The sequence below is a fragment of the Corvus hawaiiensis genome, chromosome 15, assembly GCF_020740725.1.
Source record: "Corvus hawaiiensis isolate bCorHaw1 chromosome 15, bCorHaw1.pri.cur, whole genome shotgun sequence".
Taxonomy (NCBI): domain Eukaryota; kingdom Metazoa; phylum Chordata; class Aves; order Passeriformes; family Corvidae; genus Corvus; species Corvus hawaiiensis.
In genome coordinates, this window is record NC_063227.1 from 1143229 (window position 1) to 1168409 (window position 25181).

At 52.3% G+C, this 25181-nt stretch overlaps 1 protein-coding gene across 4 annotated transcripts in view; it reads right to left on the reverse strand.

Annotated features, from left to right (window-relative positions):
- The window catches only part of ARHGAP26 (Rho GTPase activating protein 26), a 100585-nt gene that overhangs the window by 19424 nt on the left and 55980 nt on the right, over positions 1-25181 (reverse strand). For all 4 annotated transcript variants that reach the window (XM_048319515.1, XM_048319514.1, XM_048319516.1 and 1 more), the window contains exons 15-20: positions 21911-21998; positions 20788-20846; positions 19871-19976; positions 7643-7802; positions 6107-6245; positions 1696-1849 (exon numbers count right to left, since the gene is read on the reverse strand). In XM_048319515.1, coding sequence (XP_048175472.1) covers positions 1696-1849; positions 6107-6245; positions 7643-7802; positions 19871-19976; positions 20788-20846; positions 21911-21998 — 706 coding nt within the window. The remainder of the gene's footprint in view (positions 1-1695; positions 1850-6106; positions 6246-7642; positions 7803-19870; positions 19977-20787; positions 20847-21910; positions 21999-25181) is intronic.

The following is a 25181-nucleotide window of genomic DNA, read 5'->3' on the forward strand; positions in this document are numbered from 1 at the left end:
TTGCGGAAAAGCACCAAATGCCACCAGCACTGTCAGAGCCACAAGCTGCCAGTGCTGGCCTGCTCAGCCCTGTTTCACGTCACAGAACTAAGGGCTCCTGAACTGGCACAAGCACCTGGTTCAGTGCCAGCGTGCTCACCTAATCCCTCAGGAACAGCATGGTGCCTCCGCTCCCCAGAGCCTCACACAGCTTGAACTGAGTTATTCTGCTGAATTTCTTTATAACTTCTGTTAAGAAAGAAATCATTAGGAAGAGGTAACTCTCAGAATCTGAAAAGCTGTGAATTTGGCAATCAATCCCTGTAAGGTCCCAGCAAGATCCAGGCTTACAAACCTCATTCTGTGATAAGCCACACCATTTTTTCCCCCTTGAATGATAAACTAAAGCCATCCTGTTGGGGGAATGGGATGTGCCTGACTCCAGAGCTTCAACCAGGCATGAGAGAGAGGCATCTTTACTCTGTATGTACCATATGTAAAGCACAGCCTTGATTTGGAGGTGTCCTACCTTTGGGTGGTCTGTCCTGCCCCCACGGCACTCCTGGCAGGGGCTGGGCCTCCCAACCCTGCTCCTGGGCATGCTGGAGAAGCCACTGTGGTGCTGGTGCAGCTCAGGGTTTGGTGGCAGAAGGATGATGATGGAAGCAGAGCAGATGGTGAAGCTGGATGAAGCCTGTGTCTGTTCCACACTTACCTTCCTGCCTGCGAGAGCCTGGCAGGGCCTGGAGCCGTCCCACACTCTGCAGTGAGAGCTGCACCCCAGACCCCAAACCCAACCCAGCCAAGGCAGCAGCAACAGTGTCACCATGTCCACAGCACCTGCCCTGGCACCTGGGCCTGGCCATGCTGAGCCCCCAGGGGCACCCAGCTGCACCAGGAATGGCCCTGGCTGCCCTCAGGGCATGGGGGTGCTTCGGGTGAGTGGGAACTGGAAGTGTCGGGCCGTGGGAGGACCGGAGGGGTGGAAGGACGGGGTCCCTGCGCTGGGAGGGCCGCGCAGCCAGCGGTGCCGTGAGGGGAGCAGAGCTCCTGCTGCCCATCCGCAGGGATGCGCAGGGCGTGCCCAGCAGCGCCGGGGGAACGGGCTTCACCTCCTGGAGATCTGAGCAGATCTTCACATGGCCGGGAGGGGAGGTTCTGTGGGAAAATGCTGCAGGGCCTGGCAGGAAGGAAATTCCCCCAGCGGAGCCACCATCGCACGAGGGCTCCGCCGTGGCAAGTTCAGGGACTTCATAAATAACTGGGCCGTCCCCAGGGAGGCATTGCTAAGGTCACTATTTTTTCCCTTGAACTTTCCAGATGAAGGAAGCAATAGCAGAAGCAACAGCACAGATTTGGCCGCAGATCAACTGTACTGACAACAGTCACAGGATTGAACTCAGAAGAAAAGTCCTTTGTGTGTGTTGGAGTTATCACCAGATGGGCCGGGCAGCACAGGGGAGTTCTGCTCAAAAATATTGCACATGGGCAAAACCATGAGAGCTGGAACCGATGGCAGATGTAACCCACAATAACTAACTGCACTGCTTAGGCCAAGTTAAAAATGCAGGGCACGTGTTTGTGTTTGGTGCCCATTAAAAATTAAAATGTTAAATTGTATTCTTCAGCAAACTGCTGAGATTGAGAATAAGAGACAACTCTGATTAAAGATTAAGGATGGAGAGTCTATAAAACACTAATTATCACTGTACTTACAGGGAATTTGGCCTGTTGGGCTTAATTACTTCTAGTTCAAGATCACTCGAGTTCAGGCTGGGCTGGGGAGCACTGTTGGAGTTGAGGAAGCTGTTTACGTTTGAAGAGATGACAGATTCCAGGCTGGAGTTGATGATGCTGTTCCTGTTCTCCTCTAGAAAACACCAAAACCCAAGAATCATCAGCTGCCACTGCAGACAAAGTGAAGAGCAAATGGCTACGAAGGCATCGAGCGTTCCCAGGAAATCCTGTCCCAGTGCAAACAGGGACATCTCCCCAGAGCTCAGTTAGTTACAGACACATTATACATTACACCACAAGAAATACCAGGTACTCTTTGGCTCTTTTGGGTTTAAGACGCAACTACATTTAAATGAACACCATTTTTAGCAGCAAAATACACACTTTTCTCAAGGTATTAATATTTTACATCCCCAAAGGCATCCAAAGTGCCACAACCTGAAAGAAATTGAAATGTAAACTACATATGGGAATGGATTTGTGTGACTGAAATCAGCTCCGAAGGGACCAAGTGTTTGGGTGACAGAGCAGGACAACACCTTAGGTCAGGAACAGGGAAGATCACCCAGTTAAAGGTGTTTCAGCCTTGTATTTGACACCAACTACTGTCTCTCTTTCCTGGCCAGGTCTAAAGGGGAAGGAAAATGGGTCTCTGCTCCATTTTGGCTCAGCTCTTCTGAAATGCGGAGCAGCAGCGGAGCAGAAGTTTTCCTTTGGATCTGATGCGGAATGGGATGTGCTGGGCATCCCCCAGTGCTGGGGAAGTGCTGCCATTGCTCTGCTGACAGCCAGAGCTTCTCAGAGATCCCTGTTTCCCTCCAGCACGTGTGTTGAGAGATTTCCCCATTGTTTGTGTAACTTCAGCAGCGAGCACTGACAATGTTGTGCATCTCAAAGAGCCACCACAGCACGGGCCCCCTCCTCAGCTCTGCTCGGGTCACCCACAACCCCATTAACTCATTTCCAGGAGACGCCTTTGCCACGGGAGCAGTAATTGCAGTTGTGAGAAGCAATTAACAACACTGATGGCACGAGAGCAGCCCCAGGCAGAGAGTGGCTGCTTCTGGGATGTGGCTTTCCTGAAAGACAGGCACCAGCTGGAAAACACAGAGTCCTACTTCAATGATACATCTTTCCAAAATTATTTTTCCAGTGCACAATAACATGGTCAAACTACAACCCCAAAGCATGTAGTGGTAGAGTCCTTCCTCTCAATCCCTTTAAATTCCACCTCTTTTTGAGTGAGGTGAATGCACGATATTAATTTGTAACCTGTGCACGTTTAAAGGGGGGGTAAAAGAGTGCAAGAGGAACTGCTGGGTTGTGTGAAAGGTTAATCCTGAGCACACAGCAGAAAGGAACTGCCTGTAAAACAGCCTAGCAGGAGGGCTGTCTTGGGGTGTAGGGGCAGCTCTGCCACCACGCCAAAGGGAAAAGCCACAGTAGCCAAAGGATTGTGGATGCCCAGAGCAGAGTCCACCGCTCCTTGTCCTGCTCCTTCTCTGGAGCTGCTGCATTTCCCAGGTACCTGGACAGCATCAGCACTTACAGGGCAGCAGGACAGAGCTTGGTTTAGCTCAGGCTGAGCTTATCTTCCAGAGATGAGCCAAAGCCAGGGATGTGTGATGTTGATACACATCAACGTGTTCCTGAAATTGGATTTCATTAATCTTGATCTGCAATAAGCCACCATGAGAACAAGCAACACAGACACTTCTCTGTCCCCACTCTGCAAAAGTTGAACCCTCTGGGCTCAGAGGGCACCAGCACCTTGTGATGAAAAAGATGATCCGTGCCAAAGACAAAGAGGAAGAAGTGAAGAAAAGCAGAGCACTGACCTCCACAAACACTGACAGGCAGATGTGGGAGCCAGCAGATGAAATAAGAGAGAAATTAAGCTAAGGACCTAAAAGCCCCAAATCTCTCTGGTTTTGTGTCTGCCAGAGCAGGTTTTAGGCAGCCCATGACAGACCACCTATACCCAGCTGGCCAAGCCCAGGGACTGCCTGTGCTGAGCCCGGCCGGCCCTGAGGAGCTGACCTGAGCCCCCGGAGTGTGGACTGACACCAGCTTATTATTTGCAAACATCTTCTGCCCAAGGCTGAAGGCTGGGAATAAGCTCCATAAGCTGGGCAGATCAGTGTGGATTGTCCCTGTAATCTCCACAGCAGCCACCCGCCAACAGCCACAGACCGGGAAGTGCCTCAGCTGAAGGGGAAGGGAGATGAATGGCAGAATCTGAAAGTCTTATTTCCTCCTTTTTATTATTTTTTTTTTTTTACTTTATTTCCTCCTTTTTAAAAGGCTGGAACTGTACTTTGCTTCATGCTTTTGAAAGCTTATGTGAAGGATTCTTTGCTGGAAGATTTAATTTGGTCTGACAGCTCCAAGAGCAGAGCTGCCCATCAGCTCAAGAGCATTTCTGGCATGCAAAGGGCAGAAGAGCCTTTCACCCCTTACCCAAACTTTGTATCTTTAGTGGGAAGTCAGGCAGGCAGAGCCACTGGAGCCTCAGCAGCACCCTTCTCTCCAAGAAAGCCACACCGTGCTGGGGCAGGGCCCTGCCTGATAACTGATCCAGGGCGCTTTGGTGACAGTGACCCCAGGGACCAGAGAGGGGATGACAAAAGAACTGATAAGGAACAAAATGGTGTTTGCTGTGTTGGTGCCACTTGTGTCACAACAGCCACTCCCTGGGTCAGATGTGGATGAAAATGTAAATGTTTAACAACAAAATAATCACTATAATCATAGATTAATCACAATTATCTAATCTGCTCCCTGTCTGTTGAACACAACAATTTTTGACTTACACACAGCTTGGTGTGATGAATGCTAGCTAAAATATCAGAAAGGTATTGGACTTTGATGAACAGATTTCAAGTGATGGAAAATCCACTGTCATTCCTTTTTATGTCAAACTGCTCCCAGTCTTAAAAAATGTGCACCCTGCTCCCATTTTGAACATTTCTAGCTTCAATTTCAACTTTCAATTTCACAGCTGGGCTTGAGCTGCTGCCTAAGCCCTTGTGCTTCACCCTGACCTAGAGCCTTGGTCTGTCTCCAGACCGGTAAGAAAGGAAAGCAAAGGAAGAAGAAAAGAAGAAGAGAGGAAACCTCACATATTTCTCAAGTGATGTGCAGCAGGGAAGGCAAACACTGAATAAAACAGTGGTGGCTTCCCAAAGACACAGGAGGTTATAGACTGTCAGCAGGAAAACTTAGAAAATGTTGCTTCACATGGGAATAAATAAATGCAGAAATAAAGAAATGAGCTCAGCTCCTCTCCCAGGCACGGGGAGGATGGCACACGGAGGCTCCAGCAGCCCGGCGAGCCTGGAGGCTGACAAGCCACTGAGTAGTTAGCAGCAAATAAATTACTGGGGCTGAAAGTTTTCAAAAGCAGCATTTGATATTTGAGGCTTCACTGAGAGTCATCCCACACCATTTCCAGAGCACGCTCTGGGGCCATCACTGCTTCCTCAAACCCACGCAGATCTCTCCTACACCCTCTGAAAGGAGAGTGCCTGGTAATTAACAGTAACTTAATCAGACAAACCCACATGTTTTGGGAGTCAGCAAAGTCCACAGCGACCACTCTGTCCACTCTGTCTGGGGAGCTGGCTATCCCCAACCTCCCCTGCTCCACTTGTGCTTGTCCTGCTCACCAGGAGACTCCTGCTTTTCTACCAAACTGGGAGAGCTCCCTGCGTGCAGCTGGCTGGCTCCAGGAGCACAGGGGCAGGAAGAACCAGAGAGCTGGGAACTGGCTTTACTCTGTAACATGAAACAACAGCCTGCGCAGACACATTTCTGCCACCCCATGAGCAGGGCTGGGGCCTTGGCTCCTTCACCCAAATATCTGGAGCATCAATTAGTGACAGAAATGGAAAGATGAGCTCCAACATTTTTAAACTGCCATGGTACATAATCCTCAGGAAAATGCCGAACCTCCTGGCCGAGTTTTCCTGTCTGTAAAAGGCAAAGTGCCTGAGGGCATCCTGAAAGGGCCACCCTGAGGGGACGCCGGCGGGTGGCCTCCCTTGCCACAGGTGTGGCACCCTGGCCCGGCAGCTGATGGCAGCGATGACGGCTCCCGGAACATGAGAAGGGGACAGAGAAGGGGACACGCAGGGGCCCATCAGGTGGGGAGGGGAAAGCAACACTTTAACCCGTGCTGAGGCAGCCTCATGTAGAGCCCTGGTTAAGGGCCTGGATGCCAGGAGAGATTCCACTCCCCACCAACACAACAGCGGAGGAAACCGAAGCCTGATCCTGTTATGGAATCACCCCTTCCACTGACAGCAGGAAAACTGCATGGGAATGGCATGGAAATGACAGTCTGTTAGGCATGATTAGGGCAAAGCTGGAGGGCTGGGAGGGCACTCACGCTTCTCGTTGGGCTGGGCCGTGTGGAATAGCGTCAGCGGCCGCTCGCTGCACGAGGGAGGCTTCGACTCCGTGCTCTTCTTGCGGGATAACAGCAGCTGCGAGTTCGACGCTGGAGCCTCCGGCACCGTGTTAAATATCTGTTAAAAATAATAAACAAGTCGTTCTTTGGCATCACCCCGTGGAACAGGACAGCTGCCCACCTGCCTGGGCTGCACCGCTGCACAGCACAGCCTCTGAGGAAGACATGCACTCAACAGGGCAACGTTTTGGGTACGGATTCCTAAATTCCACATTCCCACTCTGTCTGCACTCCTCTATTTTTCACCCAAGATGCACACTGCAAGCTGTGAAGAACCCTGTCACTCTAGCACTCTGCTGACTTTTGGGGGGTGCAGGTGATGATGAGCAGCCCATATGGACCAACCAGTGCCCCCCCTGTGACCCCGGCGCCCACGCTCCCATGGCTGCAGACCAGCTTGGGAAAGTCTTTGCAACTTCCAGCCACAGCTGTCAGAAAACTGAGTAACCACATTTTTCTCAAGAGGATGAAATTTTAAAACCACACAAACCCAAAGAGCAGCAGCCTTGTTGGTTGCTGATATTTGGTTATGTATTGTTCCTCTTCTGGACCCCCGGGCTCAGACAAGGGCAGTGATCCCTCCAGACCAGCTCTCTCAAGGTCTCCCTCCATTGCTAGAGTCCACTAAACCCAACCCTCAGTGTCTTTCCTGCTCTACCTGCCCCTGCCAGACAGACAATTGGCATGGCCAGGCTTTCCCAATAGGAAAAGCACATGTTGGCACAGCTCTCTGCTGAAGAAATAACTGGATGTGGACTTAGAGCCGTGATGCCACCCCAGTCAGGGCAAGTCAGGGCAAGATGGTTTCTACTTCTGCCTTCACTGCCCAAATGCACAAATTCATTACTCCTTTCCAACCAAGTCCAGACTAACAAAAGATCCTAATCAGGGAACTGGCTGAATTTAGAAGAAAATGGTATTTTTTAGCACTTGCAGCCAGGGAGGGACAGCCAGGACCATGGCCCCACCAGGCCACCACTGCTCCACTGACAGACCACAACATCCATGGCCAACAAATACAAATGCATCAGGATTCAGGTCAACGTTGTGGATAAAGCCAGTACTTGGATAAACCCAGATTTAATCAGCCAAGCAGGAGCCAGCTGAGGTGTGCATCTCACACTGGTTTTGTTTAGTGCTCATCTCTCTTGAAACCAAGGACAAATTCCCATTTAACAGTGGGAAGGGGGTAGAAAAGGAATTTCTGTGATGGAGACACAGCCATGCTGACTCACACTGGGATGACCATAAACAAGGCTGGCTACCAGCAGCACTGGTTACACAACTACAGCCCAAGAACGAGATGCCAGCTGCCCCCTCCCTGGCACAGCCCCACCGTGGTGCCACTGGCCATGGGGAGAGAGTGGGGCCTGGGAGAGGGGGCTGCCATGGGCAAAGAGAGACCAATTCCTTTCCATAAACTACTGGCATGAAAGAAGCAAGGGAAGCCATTACCTTCTCATGGTTTTCTATTAAAATTTCAATCACAATGTTCTGGAATTTGATGTCCATAATGGCAGCGACTGTTTCCTCTTGAGGTCGAAGCAGTGTTGGCCCAAACACCACACCCAGATTAGCAACAGTCATCAGGTTCTGCTTGTGATTATCTGCAACTCTGGGAAAAAAAAGAGAAAGAAAATGAAGTAGGTGATGGAACTAATCCACAGGGAACCCCCTCCCTGCCCTCCCTGCCTCGTGGCTGGCACAAGGATTACAACGCCGTTTACATTTTTCACGCTCCTGGTGAGCTCCTTGAAGGCTCAGCCATGTGGAAAAGTACAAATTTAACTGTTGTGTTCCTGGAGACCTTTCAGCCTCCATGAATTGACTAATCCCATAAAACCTCAACCCCACGCCAGCCACTGGGCTTCATGCTGCAAACCACTCCCAGGAAAACATCTTGAATCATTAATGCTTAAAACCCTTCTGAAAACAAATTGTTGGACCTCTGACACACGCTGCTCTCCAACTCAATGAGTGACCTCATATGTTCCAAAGGCCAATTCCTTCCCAGCCATTCCAGCACCAGAGGTCAGTCCCATCCAGCCCAGCCAGGCTGGCTGGGAGGCCAAGATGGGGCTTTGTCCCCAGATCCCTGTGCCCCACGTGTTCCCTTCTCTGTGGCACGGTGAACCCCCCAAGATGGGGACCCAGGGACACAGGGACATCTGAGCCTTCCTCCTTGCCCCCTCCATCTCTTCTTGTTCTCAAGGTGGCAAAGACCAGCTCAGCAAAGTGAAGCAGCTCACACTGAGCATGTGGCACCCTGGTTATAGCATTTGAGGGGTTACCCTGGAGCAGCTCCAGCTGGCACCTGGTCTTAGAGATGCAAAGCCCCAGCAGCCCTAATGGGACGTGCCCTCTGCTCTGCCTCACCCCATGGGGACACTGCAACAGGGACACAGCCAGGCACCCCTCGGCCACGTCGGGCTGCAGGTGCCCGGCTGCTCCAGGCAAACGCCGGGCTGGGGCCAGCACGGAGCTTGCCCCGGATGCTGCTGCTGAGTCACACGGGGACACGTGTGTGGCCGGGCCCTGCGGTGCAGCCCTGCGGCCCCAGCTCCGGAGTTTTTCTTGTGGTTTGCTCCTGACTTCTTCAACCAGGAAATGTGGTGGCTTCAGGCCGTGTGGTCACACTGCTGTAGCCTGAGGTGGTTTTAGTGTCTTTTCCTTCACGTTCTCTACTGTTTCTCTGGACAAATGCAGCAGGCCAGCACAGAGTGAGGCTCACACTCACTTGCTGGACTGACCCTAAAATTTATTGCTGTGAGTTTCTGCTATTGATTCTGGGGCCAAAACAGTCGTGTGCAAGCTCAGCATATTTCAGCACACTGTAAGCCCAGGCTGGTTTAAAAGAAAAGATGCTTTCCATCCTTCTCCATCCAAATCTCACCTGAACCAGCAAAGAGCTCATCCCTCTATCAGCTCCTAAGGCAGCAGACAGGAGCCTCATCACAAGGGGTGCTCAGGGACTCAGGGCTGCTGGCTTAGCTCCCCCAACAGCAACTCCAGCCCTACTCACTGCCAAGCAAGAAGCCACATCCTGGTGCATGTTACATCCCTGGGGAACAGGCAGAGCTGTCCCCTCCACCGAGTCTGCGCTTGGGATCCAACCTCAGAGTGGGGAGGTCCTGGCCAAAGCCCTCGGGAGCTGGTGGGACCTCCCTCTTACCCGTAACTCCCCCCACTGCCAGGAAGCTCTGAATATTTGATCACCAGCCTGCGGGAAATCTCCGGTGTCAGTAAACGGCTGCGGGAGACGGGCTCCAGCACAGCCCTGCCAGAGGTGACGTGCTGCCCACACTGCCACCTGGCCAGGCTGGCCATCCCCATCCCCATCCCTGGGCAGGCACGGAGCCTCTTCCCATCACCATCCCCCATCCTCATCCTCACCACAGCCAAGAGCTTGCCAAGCTGCTCATGGCCACGCCAGCACTGTCGAGCTGGGAGGGGAAACAAACTCTCCTTAGGAAGTCACAACCTCAGGGAGCAGCAAGAAAGGCAGAAGAAGTCCAATAAGAACCATTATATACTATAAAATACTTATATGGGGATTCAAACCTTCCCCCCACTCCCATCCACATCACTCACAAATCCCAATGACATTTTTGCATTGCAAAACTGCATTTCAGACACACGTTCACGTACTCCTAACTGGATATGGAAAAACGCAGCTGCAGTTCAAATGGCTTTGAAAAGCACTAATAAAATAATAATTTTAATGATCTTCTGTGGTTAGTAAAACAACGTTCATTTATAAAAAACAACTGAATTGATCTAAGTCGCACAAAATTAGGTGCCTCCATTTCTCATTACCGTTACCATGTCCTACATCACTAATAAATTGCACTGTCACCAGCTCATTACAGTGAGGCAGCTGAGCGTGGTCCTGGTAATTATTTCAGACTGGGCTATTAATGGCTTCCCAGGCAGGACATGGTCCCACAGCACCAGCCACAGACCTGCCCAGGCACTGCCCACTCACCCATAGGGTGCTGGCCCTTGCCTCCAGCACCACACCCCTCCTCACTGTACTTTATTTTGCCTCTGGAAGTGTGGGAGCTGTTCTGCAGCTGTGGAATCTGGCTCCTTTCTGGAATAAAGCTCAGTGGCACATGAACTCCTGCTCTGCATCCCGGGTACTTTTCCAGCAGTAGCCATCCCTGTACCGGGTCAGCACAGCCGTGCTCCAAAACATGATTCACCTTTCACATCCTTCTAATTCCCCATCCATTACCCACAGGATAATTTACTCTAAATTATACCTCTTCATCATCCTTTGTACTAGGAAATAACGCTGCAGTTTCTAAAGATGAGTGTTCTCAGCCCAAAGTGGGCTTAATGCCAGGGCTGTTCGGCAGGGACTGTCAGTGCCATTCCTGAGCTGCTCTTTAGAAGTTTTCCAAGCATTCACTGTATTTTCCTTTTAACCTGCTGTTTCCTTCCGGCCCTTGATGCACTCTGAGAGAACTGCACTGTCATTAATTTCTATGGGTCCTTTTTCTGCTCCCCACTTCACAGAAGTTACTTCCAGCACAGGAGACAGCAACAACCAATGGAGGAATGTGCGGAACCTCTTCACTCCTGCCTGGGGCTCACAGTGGGCCAGGCTGTCTGGACTCTGGGCTGCTCCTTCTCCTTGCAGCACACGACAGTTCCCATGTGCCTCCCTCGGGGATCAGCGGGAGCTCAGCCTGGTGGTGTGGGACAGGCAGAGCCCCTCAGCCAGGGGAGTGTCTGTGCTCAGCAGTGCCCCACCAACGAGCAGCTCCACGAAGTCCTGACCCACTTGGTGCTGACCCAGCAGCCGTGTTGGACACTGCCAGCACCCAGCCGTGCCACTGGGACCGAGCCCTGCCATCCCACGGGGACAGCCCGGGCCGGGAGCCCAGGGAGCACCGTCCCCCAGGTCATTCCCGGGGTGTCCCTGGACACCGCTCATTTCTCACTCCCTTTCAGCAAAACAAAGGAGAACAGGAGTGGAGTAAATCCATGTTGGGTGTTAAATTAGATTATGCCCGGGTTGCCTGGATACTGTATAGTCACTGCCATGACCAAACACAATTTAATACGGGGTAATTGGTAGCCAAGGTTCAGTGCAGGGGAAGCAGGGAACAGTAAATATTCCAGTGTGGTCGGAGCTCCGGTGGGTGCCACAAGGGCTCCTGGCTCTGCTCCCACAGAACTGCTGCTTCCCGTGCCTGGAACTACTTCCTGCATGTATTTTATATATGTATTTATATATGTGTATACACTGTTGTGTGTGTATTTTATATATAAATACATATTTTATTTATAGAATGCATGTATCTGAATCTCAGCCAGAAGTGCCATTATTAGTTCAAATATCTTCCCTGATTCAGAACAAAATCTCTGAGCAAACAGCCATCTGAAGGGAACAAAAGGCAAGTCTGGAGTGTTTCTATTTCCATGCCTGGGACAAACCTTTGAAATCAAAGTGCTTGTTGCGGCTGGACTAGCAAGTCCTCATAGGATGGAAAATAATGCAGCTCGTTCTTCTTGCTACAGGGAAAAATCCATCCCATCTGCCACCACCAGCAGAGCTTCTGTTTAACGTGAAAAGCCAATCATGCAGAGGCCAGCAATCCCCAAAATTATTTAGGCTGCTCTGGGTAGTTTGAATGAAATTAAACACTCACCTCTGACTCTGGACATACATGGAAGGTAAAAAGCAGAGGGAGTAGAGGCAGCACATTGGGTGGAGAGGCATCTGTGGCACCAGGGCCACCAGCCTTGTTCCCACAAACTACGGGCAAAGAATCATGGAATCATTTAGGTGGGAAAAGCCCTCCAAGATCACCGAGCCCAACCATTCCCCCAGCACGGCCAAGGCCACCACTAAACAATATCCTCAGGTGCCCCACCTACACAGTTTTAAATCCCTTCAGGAATGGTGACTCCACCACTTCCCTGGGCAGCCTGTGCCAAGGCTGGGGTTTGTGCAGCTCCCTGCCCCCGCAGCCCCCACTCGCAGCCTGTTAACCTGGGCCTCACCTGAACAGACGGACAGGCACGGAGGCTTCGAGCACTCACAATTGGGGGCATTTATCTAATGAGTTCTGGGAAATGTTCCTGGGTGCATTTAACTCGTCTCTGCACATTATTGAGTTTAATTGGGCTGCGGCTGATGAGCGAAGAGCAGGAGAGGGAAGAGGGGCTGGGCTGGACCCAACTCAGCTTCTCCCCTCTCCAAGGGGCTGGTGGAGCTGTGGCCCCAGAGATGGTGGCCCTGCAGCTCCCTGGGGATGACTCACTTCTCACTCAAACCCGTGGTGGGTTTCCCAGCCTCGGGAATGTGTCTGATGGCTGGAATGAAGCAGGTGTTTATTGCAGGAATGTTGTGACTGGCTCCCAGCACAGAGCTGGTGAAACCAGTGATGCAATTCCAGCTGCAACAACACCCACTGGTGTCCCAGGCAGCTAAATCAGTCAATCACACATTCCTAAATTGTTCCTAAAAGGCACACGTGCGTTGGAGGAGGTGACAGGGACACTGGTCTGCAGTGGCTGCTGGCGGACAGCCGTGGAGAAGAAGGGAGCACAACCAGCTCTGCTTCATCCTGTGTTCAAAAGGCACGTGGATGTGGTACCTGGGGACATGGGCTAGTGGTGGCCTTGGCAGTGCTGAGGGAATGGCTAGAGATGATGATCTTAGTGGGTTTTTCCAACTTTAAAGATTCCATGATTCCCAAGCCGGAGCGCAGATGCACGGAAACGCCACACTTCCACATTGCACAACCATCCCTTTATCCTGCCTGTTTATTGAGGCTCCAGACATGCCTGTACTCCTCAGGCTGCTCTGGACACAGAGAGCTCTGCAAGGGCCAGAGGAGTCCAGAGCAGCAGGAGCAAACTGGGCTCACTCAGCCACACTGTGGGAACTGGGAACATCGGGAATACGGACAAACCCCGCTGCCTGCAGCCAGGCCGTGGGCTCACAGCTCCCCAGCCCCACCGCACCGGTGAGGAGAGCCAAGCCTGAGGAATTCACGTGGAGGCTGGCGGATCCAGAAGGAGGACAGATCACCAGGGAATGACAAAACCTCCCAGTGAAGGCAAGGGGAAACTCGCTGAATGCAAAACCCTTGCTGCTCTTGGGCTGCCTGTTCAGCTGGGACCAAACCTGTGCCTGCACTGATTCCGGGTGCTCTGACTTGCTCCAACAACATTTGCTTTTTCTCCCGGGTGGATCTGGCCACAGCTGGATGCTTGGGTTCACTCCCAGGGAAAAAAAAAAGGGGCTCATGTTGCACTGAGAAGACACCGAGGCCAAATGTGAGGTTCAGTATCGGTGAGCCCGATCAGTGCGAATGCCAAACGTGCTGTGACTTGTAGGGAAACACACAGGGAGCTCAGCACTGCTCCGCCTCAGGCTTCCCAGACCGAGCCAGCGGGGCTTCCAAAGCCATCCTCTCCATCCTCTCAGGCTTTGGGCAAGCTGAGTTTGCTGGGGGATCTCAGAGGGATCCCAGCCCTGCTCACCAACCCTCAGCCCAGGGCTGAGTGGCACCGGGCTGGCACATTCCCTGTGCCCGGCATGGCAGCACTGCAGGTTTCCCCTGACACCCTGGTGAAAACCGCAGGCACGGCCAGAGCTGATGTTAAAAGTCACCATGGCTTCCACCTGCACAAACACAGCCAGCAAAGAGGCCTCACCTCAAACACCCCTGGGGACGGGGCTGGAACGGGGCCTGCCACGGCTGCAAACTGTGCCACTGCCACCCCTGTGCCACTGCCCTGGCACCTCGGCAAAGCCCTGCTGCATGGGCAGGTTTTTCTCCAGAACCAGACCTCCCTGGTGCTGTCACACTGCAATAACAAACCCACATGGCCAGCAGGGCAAGGAAAGCCCCAAGGAGCAGGTCTGGGTTAACAAGGAATCCTTTGAAAGATCTGCCGCCACGGCAAGCGCCGCGCCGGAGTCTACAACCTGCTGCATGGAAAACAGCCAAAGTCAACAGGCTCCCAGAGAGCCTCCCAGCAGCAGCAGCAGCAGCAGCACTGGGCTGAGCAAGCACAGCTCCCACGTCTCCCCAGGGAGCCAGGTCACAGGGCCACGTGCAGGAGGTGCCTGGTGCACACCTGCACCTTCACATGAGTGCAGCGGCCATGGGGAAGAGCAACAGAGGGGGGTTCACCTTTTTTTCCCCTTAGAGATATTTTGGACCTCATTCACTTCACAAATGCAAGATTAGAGCTCATCCCTCCAAAATACTGAATTCCTAAAAGACAGTGGTGGAAGAAAGGGAATATAGGAATAACCAGCTTTCAGAATTAATGATGAGAACAACAGCAGGAAAAATGCCTGTCTCACCTTCACCAGCAGGACAAGGTTTTACCCAGTGATTGGAAACACCCCTCACTCCCCCACTTCTGTGCCCCCTGCCACACACATGTGGGCTGGAACGAGATGGCCTTTAAATATCCCTCCCAATCCCAACCTGTCTGTGATTCTGCAGCCTAGGGATCACACAAGCATCCTGGCAAAAACTGCAGCTCCAAGATATCTCAGCTGTGGTGATTTCCAGCCTGCTTTCTTCTGCTGAAAAGCTGACTAAAATCTCTCTGAGTTTGGTTCAGTGCTGGGTCTGTTCATACAGAGGGATGTGCCCACAAAGACATCTCCATCCCACTCTGTCTGCGGGGATGGTGCAGACACCACCAGGGAGACTCCAGCCAGCTATTGGAAATCTTTCGCTCACTCTCGATTCAATCTCTTTTCATACTCAGTTTCAGTTTCACTGTGATAAACAATTAAAAAGAATCCAGATAATTACGTGCTATCAACAACTTCTACCCAACAACACCAGGTTGAGACACAAGCCCACAAGAATTCACACTTGAGGAATGCAAAATGCCTGGTGCTGCTCCCAGAGATCCAGCAGGAGCTCAGCAGAGATGTTCAACCACAGAAACTCCACAGCAAACCCAGCAGCTGCTTTGTTACAAGCTAAATCATCATGCCAGGGTGGTGATGCCAGCTTTAGTCCAAGGCCCTCATTATCCTATCTCCAGACTCGAGTCTTGTGCAGGATGTGGGTACAAAAGAACCTAATGAGGGACACTGCAGGCTCTGGAGCACATTTCCCTCCAGCTAGAAACTGGAGAGCCTGCATGAAACATAAGGAGCTTTTAGAGAAGCATGGAAGGAAAAGCTACCAGCACCCACACAGCTGCTCCAGGGAGCACCCAGACAGAGGGGGTTAAAAGTTCATTTGCAGAAGCAGAACAAAACCTTTTGCTAATTTACACACTACAGGAAGCCAAGCCTAAAAAACCCAGCAAACACCTACAGGGCTTTTTGTGGTGGTTTTTAATTCTGCAGAATCTCATATTAAAAACAAAAGCAGAGGAGTAAGAGGGAGGCAAAGCTGGCAAGGGCAGGCACAGAGCACTGCAGGGCTGTCTCGCCTCTGCGGAAGCATCGCCGGCTCCTCCACCAAAACATGCGAGGGAAAGGAGAGCAAAGGGGAAGCCAAAGGTGCTGCTGCTCCCCACAAGGCTCTGGCACCTCCATCTCCAGAGCACAAATCACAGAATCATGGAACCACAGAATGGGCTGGGTTGGAAGGGACCTCAAAACCCAACTCATTCCAACTAGGAAAAAAGGAAAAGGTATAAAAAAGAGCACAGCCTGAACCTGACCCAGGCCAAGCCCCAGGCAGGATTCTCCCAGCTCCTGCAAGGCAGCACGTGCCTACAGGGAGTCTCCTTCCATGTCACCTCCCTTTTGCTACCCATAAGAGCACCCAGATCCTTTGGGTCACTTGAACTCTGGGGCTTTGCCTGGATCCAGCACTGCCATGATCCAAAAGGAGCAGAAACAGGTACTGGGCATAAAAATGGCATTCCCAAAGGCAGCAAGGAGGATCACTGCCTGGCCCAGCCCACCGGGCCAAAGGCAGCTCCCTGTTTGCTTCTGGCAGCCAAATGAGGTGAGCAGCACGAGATGGGAGCATCTCAGAGGCCTCAGTGGCCAGTGGAAATTTCCAGAACGTCCTGGACAAGAATGACTTACTGGAAGCAATACATAAATCAAGCAAATGAATAGTTACCAGACAGCAGCATAAACAGCTGCCACGGGGATGAAATCAGACCTCCTGTGCCAAGAGGCGTCAGCCTCCTCGCCGGCTGCACCTTCGGGGGAAACCGGCAAAACAATCCAAGGAAAAGCACATTCCTGGGGGAGCTGCCCCCCCGGCCCCACACAGGTGCCCTGGTGGGGTCCTGGAGCCGCGGGGCACAGAGGGAGCAGCTCCGGGGGCTCTGCGGGGCAGCGCGGCCCCAGCGCGGCGCGGGGCTGCCAAGGCCGCGGCTGCTCCACGCCGAGCAAAACAAGGCCTGGTTGTATTTTTAGGCAGAAGACCTGGAGGAACTTTTTCTTCTTCTGCTTTGCCAGCAAGCCCCGGTCGAGCAGCGAGCCCTGCGGAACGCTCTGGGCTCCGTGTCCGGCCCCTGCCCCGTTGTGGGTTTTGGTGGGTCCCCATTAGCAGCTGCCCTGCAGAGCCCATGGAAACCACCACCCTGATAAACAGCAAGCAATTTGTGCAGGAGATAACAATCACTGTCATCTTGGTTAAAACACGTAAACTAGAAAACACCACCACAGCAAAACCAAAGGGAACCAGTTGGTGTTGGCCAGGTCCCAGCTGGGAGCAATTAGAGATAATTAATTCTGCTAAATACACGTACACACAGCTCGGCTGCAGCCTTCTCATGGTCCTGACCTTGGCAGCAGAGGAGTGGGTGCGTGGATCAGGGGCTGTGTGGGGCAGTGGCAGCGATGCCAACCACAGGAGGGGCATGAGCCTGGCACCATCTGTGCTGGAGAACCTGGACTCACTACCACGAGAACAAAGCAAAGCTCAGGTGTCAAAATATGGCCACACATGAAAAATAATTCCCTAAATGCTTGAAATATAATCAGAGTGAAATCCCCCTGCTCTGCACCTCCACAGCACTGACTCCTGGGTGAGAAAGTACATTACAAAAGAAGAAAGAGACAGGGATGATACTGCAGCTCCACTAACAAAAACGGCAATTTTCTGCAACCAGCTCCACTCCAGCAGCACCCCTGGCACAGCCATCACCAGCCCAGCAGCACCACAGGCACCTCGTTTCACTTCAACTTACCTGGCATTTAAAAAAATTGGTTTAATCACAGAATCCCAGACTGGTTCAGGCTGGAAGGAGCAGGGATAGGGACTGCTCCTGCTCTCTGTGGCATAGTGAACAACTGCCTGGACATATGGACATGAGGCAGGAGGCAGCACAAATGGGCTTGGAGACGCAGTAAGAGGCAGAAATCAAGTTCATTTTCTATCAAAATGCTCCTCTCTGTCCACCCTGTCTGTGCTTGTTCCTGAGATTTGTCCTCTCCCTCCTCTGTGGGCCCCTCTCACTGCACCCCAGTTCTGTGGCCTCCAGCTGCCATGGGACCCACCACACTCCTCTGCTGCACAGGAGGAAGGGCACTGCTGAACCACCTCCCAGGCACTTACCCTGTCTAATACTGGGGTTAATAACTGCCTTTTTTGAACATTTCAGCTTTCTTACCAGCTGTATTACTGTTGATAAAAACTGCAGCTTCATCACATAAGGAGCCCCATGTCCCTTGTCAGTGCAGCAGAGCACGTACACCCCAAAAACACAGAAGTCAGAAACCACCCAGGACATGCTTTCTTTACTTGACCGACTCAGCCCAAGTTCTGGTTTTAGTGTCAGAAATCTCCACAGCAAGACTGAGAAATATTTTTTTTAGCTCATCTGATAAACATGCAAATCTTGATTATTCATACATTACTTAAAATAAAAAACCCAGACAGAAACAGATGAGACAATAATCCCCTCCAAGCAGTGCAGCCCAGCTTGGCAGGGCCAGCCAGAGGCCCTTGGCTTTGCCCATGTTGGCTGGGGGTGCCGCCCTGCTCTCAGCAGCACCCAGACCTCGGCCAGTCCCACCCGTCCGGAGCGTCCCCCCGGGGTAGCCAGGCCCTGTCCCTTCTGCAGCACGGCCCCTCCCACCAAACATCTGCTGCAGATGTGAAGATTTCTCTCCATTCTTGTCTTTAATCCGGCTCAATGGCTCTGCAGCCTCAACCAGCTCATTTAGAAGAGTTATGGCAACGAGCCCTGGCCCCGGCTGCCCTGTGGGCGCTCCCGGAGCAGGGCGATGCTCCTGGATCAGGGTGCTGCTCCCGGAGCAGGGGCTGCAGGACCAAGCCCAGAGGGATGCTGTGAGCCCATGCCTGGGGCTGGCTGTGCCTCTGTCCCCACAGCCCAGGATCCCCCCAGGGCTGCAGAGCTCAGCAGGCTCTCTCCCCTCAGCCTCCTGCCTTGCTCTAATTTTTTTCCTATTAAATAACACTATGAGCTGTTTCTCTTCCTAAAATAGCACACAGCACCACACACACTGTTTGTTTTGTTTGAATTCCTTCTCCACTAAAGCAGCACAAACCCCACTGTAAACCTGACTCCACATCTCTACTCCATCACCAGGTTTTCCCTTTAGGTGGAAAACACTTAAGCAATTACAGATTCCCTGCACATACAAAATCACAGAATCCCAGAATGGTTTGGGTGGGAAGGGACTTTAAAGCTCGTCCAGTTCCACTCTTCGCCGGGCAGGGACACCTTCCACTGTCCCAGGCTGCTCCAAGCCCTCTCCAGCCTGGCCTTGGGCACTTCCAGGGCTGGGGCAGCCAGAGCTTCCCTGGGCAATCCCCTCTGGGTGATGGGAGCACCTGGAACCACTTGGCCTTGGCTTCAGGCTGTAAATGCAGAAGGTTTGAAACCAACACCTAAAGCAGCAATTTGGTTTTTAACAGCCTTGCCAGGGACCCCACAGAGCAGACACAAACCCAGGCCACAAGAAAGCATCTGGAGTTGTGTTTAGGCCTATTTCAAATGTCATTTGTTATTTTTTCTTCTAAACAGATAACTTGGGTTCTTCCAGATCTCCTCCTAAGCAGTTATCCCGATTAAGTCATTCCCCAGGTTTCCCAGTCCTGCCTCATCCCTGCTGTTCCTGCAGCACTGCTGTGAACAGCAAGGGCAGGTCCAACCCCACAGCCTTGAGGCTGCACAAACACCTGATGATGCTTTCACTTCTAAAACACTAATCAAAGGTTTCCATGGGAACCTGCAGGGGCAGGAAGAAGATGGGAAATTACAGGTCAGCTCTACCACTGAAAGAAAAAAAATTATCCCATTCCTTCACCCTCACAAAGTTTCAAGGTAACACAAAAATATTGATTCATCAGGGTGCAGAAAGGCAGAAAATACGCCCCAGAGTAGTCGTTTGTTGAGCAAAGAAATCACTTTTAGTCCTTTAATGGCAGGTTTGCTCCGAAACCACGTGAGGAGCTTCACCTCCGCTCTGCCTCCTGGACAGCGTGGGCAGCCAAACCCATTGCAGGCTGTTAAAAGCAACACGAGATTCCCAGGAGCTAACGGGCTCCATGCCCTGGGGCTGGGGGCTGGCTGGGAAGCTCCCACCCCTCATCCCCCCCTCGGTCTCTCGGCCCTCGGTTCACTCACACGCAGGTTTCCAGTTGCCAACCAGATATGACTCAACACCACACACAAGGAAACTTTTCCACCACTATTAACTTTCAGAGGAAGTGGAAAAAGGAGAGAAAAACACATCAGTCATAAACGTACTTTGCCAAATGGTTCATGAGCAAGTGCAGCATCTGCCTGTTTTTCTCCGGGAGCCGATGGACGAGGCTGTGGATCTCTGACACCCTGGACTCCTGATTCTCCAGTTCTGCATGGGGATAGAAGAGGATTTATCTCCACAGGGGGTTGCTATGGGAAGAGGCCTAACACTGTCCCTGACAGACATCCCAGGGAGCTGCTCCATCCCACACCCAGGCACGGCAGATACTCCCCACGGTGCTGCTCCTGCCTACCACCTCCAGGCAGCTGTTTCCAAAGGGAGACACTGGATGGGCTGAAACGGTGAGCTGGGAGCAGAGGCCATGTGAACAGCATGGTGAGCAGGGCAGGCTGGCTGTAACCAGAGCGACTCCAGCAAAGGGAATATGGGCACATTCCCATGGTCAGTGTGCCCAGGGCAGGCCAGGCTGGAGCCTCTGGTGCTCCACAGGCTGGTTGGGTCCATGCCACTAAGTGGGAGCTGCTGGAGGAGGCCAGCACTGCCATGGCCATGGACCATGGGGCTCTCCTGACATCCCACTCCCCCATCCACAGGCTGCACAGCTGCCAATGGAAAATGCCCTGCTCCCTGCAAAGCCCCCTCCCCATGGCAGTGAAAGGAAGGCAGCACAGACATCTGAACCAGCAGAGAGCCCCTCAAACACCGTGGGTGCTGTTTAACAACAGCTAGTGGTCACAGCCACGGGAGCCGCTGCCAGCCCCACGCTCCCGGCACGATCTGTGCTTCTTCCACCTCTGGTCACCTCCCAGCAACAGCCTGCCCTGGCTCCAGCCCTGCTCTGCTTGCCAGGACAGCAGCCTGGGAGGGTGGTGGGGAGGCAGCAGGGCAGGGGGGATCGCAGCCACTGGCAAATGAGGCTCCTCCTCAGGAGCGGGGCCATAAACATCAACAAACTCACTCGCTGCTTTGATGAAGCTCCTTTGAAACTGGTACATCATGAGGGGCCCTGGGAGCATTCTGGAAGATAAAAAGGAAACAGGCACAAAACACATCTGAGGAACACAATCCACACAAAGAAAGCTTTGCCCCTACAATAAACTCAGCTCCATTTTGAAAAGTGCAGAATTAAGCAACACCAACTCTAATTCCCCTCATCAGAAGGAATAAGATCTATGCAAGGACCTTTGATTTATTCACCACTAAATTAATCTTTAATTTTAGCATTCCTTCAGTAACAGAGCTTCAGTGTATTACTGAGCCCATGATTTTCAAGTAAGCTTGAAAATAAATTAAAAAGATAAACAAAGCCTAATTGTAAAACTTTCCCAATCCCCATTCCCACTGTCCCCTCTCACTGCTGCATCCCTTCAGAGGGACACACTGGTGCTGCCCACATTCCTCTTTGCTTTGCCAACAGTTCAGATTCCAGAGCAAAGGTTGCCAATCATGCAAAATTCTGTGATTTTCTAGGCTGAGATCCACCAGGCTAATTACGCTTATCACCCTAATTGGATTTAGGCTCTCTCTTGTGCTCCCTTGCTCTCTCAAGCCCAACCCAGCACACAACAGTCACTGAGAGCAAGGAGCTGCGGTCACAACAGGTAGAAGCACGTTGTGGATAATGAGATGCTGCTGGCTGCCAACACCCAATCCTGTTGGGAAGATCCCCAGGATGATACTGGCTCATCTGACACACAGAAATCCTGACTACAATAAAGCTCAGCACCGGGTCTGGAAAAGCTCTACAGCCCCTGCCCTTACACTGCACTGCTTGCCCCTTCTGCCACATGCTCAGAAGGTGGAAGTCCACCAGGAAAAGCTTAAATCAAGGCAGGGGATGCAAGAATGAGCTTTTAAAATCGTGTCTGTATAACGTGTGCATCTCTCAGATCTGAGTGTGTTCCCCAGATCCTATTCAAACATGCTGGAAAGTCAGGGAAAAGCCAGAATAAATTCCCTAAGAGCAGTTTCTGCTCTGTTTCTATCAAAGTGCTGTTGTTAAGGGTCTGCAATAATGGGCAGTAAAACCCCAGACCCCCACCAAACTCTTCCTGAAAGCCAGGTGAGGCTTTTCTCCTTACCTCAGGTACGTTTTCAGTGCACTAGTAATGGTCTTGATCTCCCACTCTGCACAGATCTCTGTGTCTGCCTCTGTGGCTGTTTTGGGATCTGTGGAAAAAGATGAAAAGGCAGTAAGTGAAAGAAACTGAAGACAATTCCAGCTCGTGCCTGCTCAGCTGTGTGGGGAGACCACCACATCCCATTCTATTTGCTGTTCCCAGCTCAGGACACATCTGCAGGGGCATGGGGTTCATCACCCAGGATGGGCCAAACTCACAGCATGGGACGAGAGAAAGAAAAGGGAATCCTCCATCCTGAGCAAGGACAGGAGCAGAGTGGCTTGCAGTGTGCCAGGACACGGGGCACAGCAGCCCGTGGTGCTCAGTGACAGCGGTGACAGCCAGGCACAGACAGGGACCCTCTTCCTGACAATGTCCAGCATCATCATCCTGCAGCCACCTCCCCAGCCAGCTCTCAGCTGGCCATTACAGCCACAGCCACCTGCACAGCCACCACCAGGCCAGCAGGAAGTGGGCTCAGGCACAGCACTGAGTCCCAGACAGTGACGCCTCCGAGCCCGGGCCAGGAGCACCAAGCCGGGGCCACGGAAAAGCCGGGCACAGAAGTGCCCCGAGTGCTGATCCCTCCTGCCTGGATGCTGCTCCACCAACACTCTCTGCTAACTCCATCCTGGAAACTCAGCCAGGATCCTGCTCCCACCAGAATCCCAGGGAAGCCCCTGTGGGGGTCCCTGGCCTCGGGTCCCACCAGTGCCAAGTGTCCCTGGGGAGCAGCGCAGGCTCTCACTGTCCCCAAGGCCCAGGGTGCCACAGCCACAGCTGCTCACACCATCTGCTCCCATAGGCTCAGCTCAGGGTTTTTTGCCTTTTCACAGACACAAATAATGCACTTTTGAATTTTAAAGCCCCATGTAACCATTGGGTAATTTTCAACCTACTTAAAAGAATGCCCTGAATAGAGTTCAGCTTTCCCTTGGGGCAAAGAGTTAATTTTAATTAAAAAAAAAACATCAAGAGGTGCACTTGGAAAAATAAACACATAAGAAATGCATATTCACACTGAGATCATGTGTGTCTCAGCAACCACACAAACGACCTCCATCCTCCTGAGTCAATGCCCAAGGAACTTCCTATGGCAGTGCCTTTACAAGGAGAGAATTTTAATGGAGTCAAGGTTAAGTTTGGCATAGTAAAAAAACCAACAAAGCCCCTCAGAAGTTCCATCTTTTAAAAAAACCCCAACTTTTTAACCAAAGTAGAACAAACAACTCCAAACTGTGTCTGTGCAAAAGCTCACCCAGCAGTTCCTAGGCAGGATCAAGGAACACGAGGTGAAATTCCACAGTTGGTCCCATGAAAAGGCTCAGAGCAGTTAATCAGCTTCCCTTGACCTTCAAATTTATGAGTCTGCAAAAAGTTCCTGCCTTGGGCTCCAGCTGCAGCATCTGCCTCCCTGGGCAGCGACACTGCGGCCAGCGCCACACCAGCCCTGCCTCCCACAAGGACACACTTCCACACCAGCTGGGGCCAGTGGGGAACCAGGGGCTGGAAAAGCACCCACAGCCCAGTCAGCATTAACCCTGGAGCTGCTTTTTTGCTGCTGATCTGATGTCTCTCACAAATTTCTCCAGGGTGAGTGGAACAACCTGGGGAACCACCTCATCACCCCAATGTGATTATCATCCAGAGACTTCCAAAACAGCCTCAGGGATGATACACCCCAGCAGTGAGGGGCTGGCAGGAGCCCCACTCCCAGCCCTTATGGCCCATGTGGCAAAGGAGCAAGAGCAGATCAGATGCTGTAACTCACCTTCTGCAGAGTTCAGCCCTGCTGGGGCCCCCACAGTGCCACAATGAACCCTTTCATGGGAGCTCCCACTGATGAAAGTTCAGTTATTTGTTGGATTTTGTCCTCATTGTGATGGCACACGGTGCCAGTGAATGCTGGGGAGATGATCTGCCCCCCACCAGCCCTGGGAGCACCCCCCCACTGCTTCACCCCAGTCCAGACCCCGACAAGATCTGCCCTGAAACCCAACCCATGGGCTGAGGCTGCCCCTGACCCAGCTGCTGCCCACGGGGAGCCAGTGCCTTGCGGCCACCACGCCAACCTCCTGCAGGGACACCTCGTGCCAAAGCCCTTCCCAGCAGTGTCACTGACACCAGCTCAGGGAAACTCAATCTTTTTGCCATTTAAACTGTATGTGAAGCAGTAACACTGCCCACATTCATTTCTAAATATAAGGGAAACCTGACAGTGCAAGCACAATTTGGCTCCTCCATTCACAAGGAGCCCTGAGGGCAGCGAGAACAGATGGGGTTTGACATGGGACACGTTTCCATGTGACACTGACTTCACAGACAGCCCGAACACCGGGGCTGATGAAGATTTAATCCCCCACAATTTGGAGGAATTATGGAGTCATGGGTTTGCAAAGCATCCCAATGGTCAACACCATCGGGGATTCCCAACAGGAGTCTGTCCCACTTCCAGCCCTGACTCACCTCCAAAGGGGCTTCCAGCATCAACAACCAGCAAGGACACGCTGGGACAAAGGAAAAGCACCAGCGATCCATCACCGCCTTATGAGACACGAGGGCGGCAGCTGAGTGGCTTCAGTGGCTGAGGAGATAATGGATGCTGGATGGTGTCCAAAACTGAATCCCTCCCAGCTCCACAGAGCTCTTCACCCAGGAAAGTTCTGCCACCTGCCACAGCCCCAGGACTGACACCAGGACTGACACCTTTGTGACAGAACAGGGTCCAAGGCCCTGTCACGACGGATGAGGTGATGAGCATCCCAGAGGACCTGGCTGTGGACCTGCCAGGACCTGCCCCAGGGCACCAACCCCAGCCTGTTTTTATCAGCAGTGCTCTTCAATCGATGCTCTCCCCGTGCCCACCGTGAGTGCCATGGGCCAGCGCTGGCTCCCACAGCCCTGGGACCACAGGGCACCTTCACATGTCCCCAGTCTGTGCCAAACTTCTCTAGTAACAGCATCAGCCACCAGCTCTCATGACTGCAGTGAACTTTCCAAATGCCAGAGCAAAGAGGTCCCCTGTACCCGGATTTAGAGCTGTGCTCTTCTGCTCCAGTCTCCTGGATTACCAATTTTCCATAGGTTAACACTGCCAGCTGTAACAGCCACCATGGGCTTTGCTCAGCAAACACCTTAATGGTGGAAAAAGAAGGAGGGATTGGAAAAGGAGAAGGAAAAGATGTTCAAACACAACAGATGAAAACCCTCTGCAAGATGAAATATGCAGAGA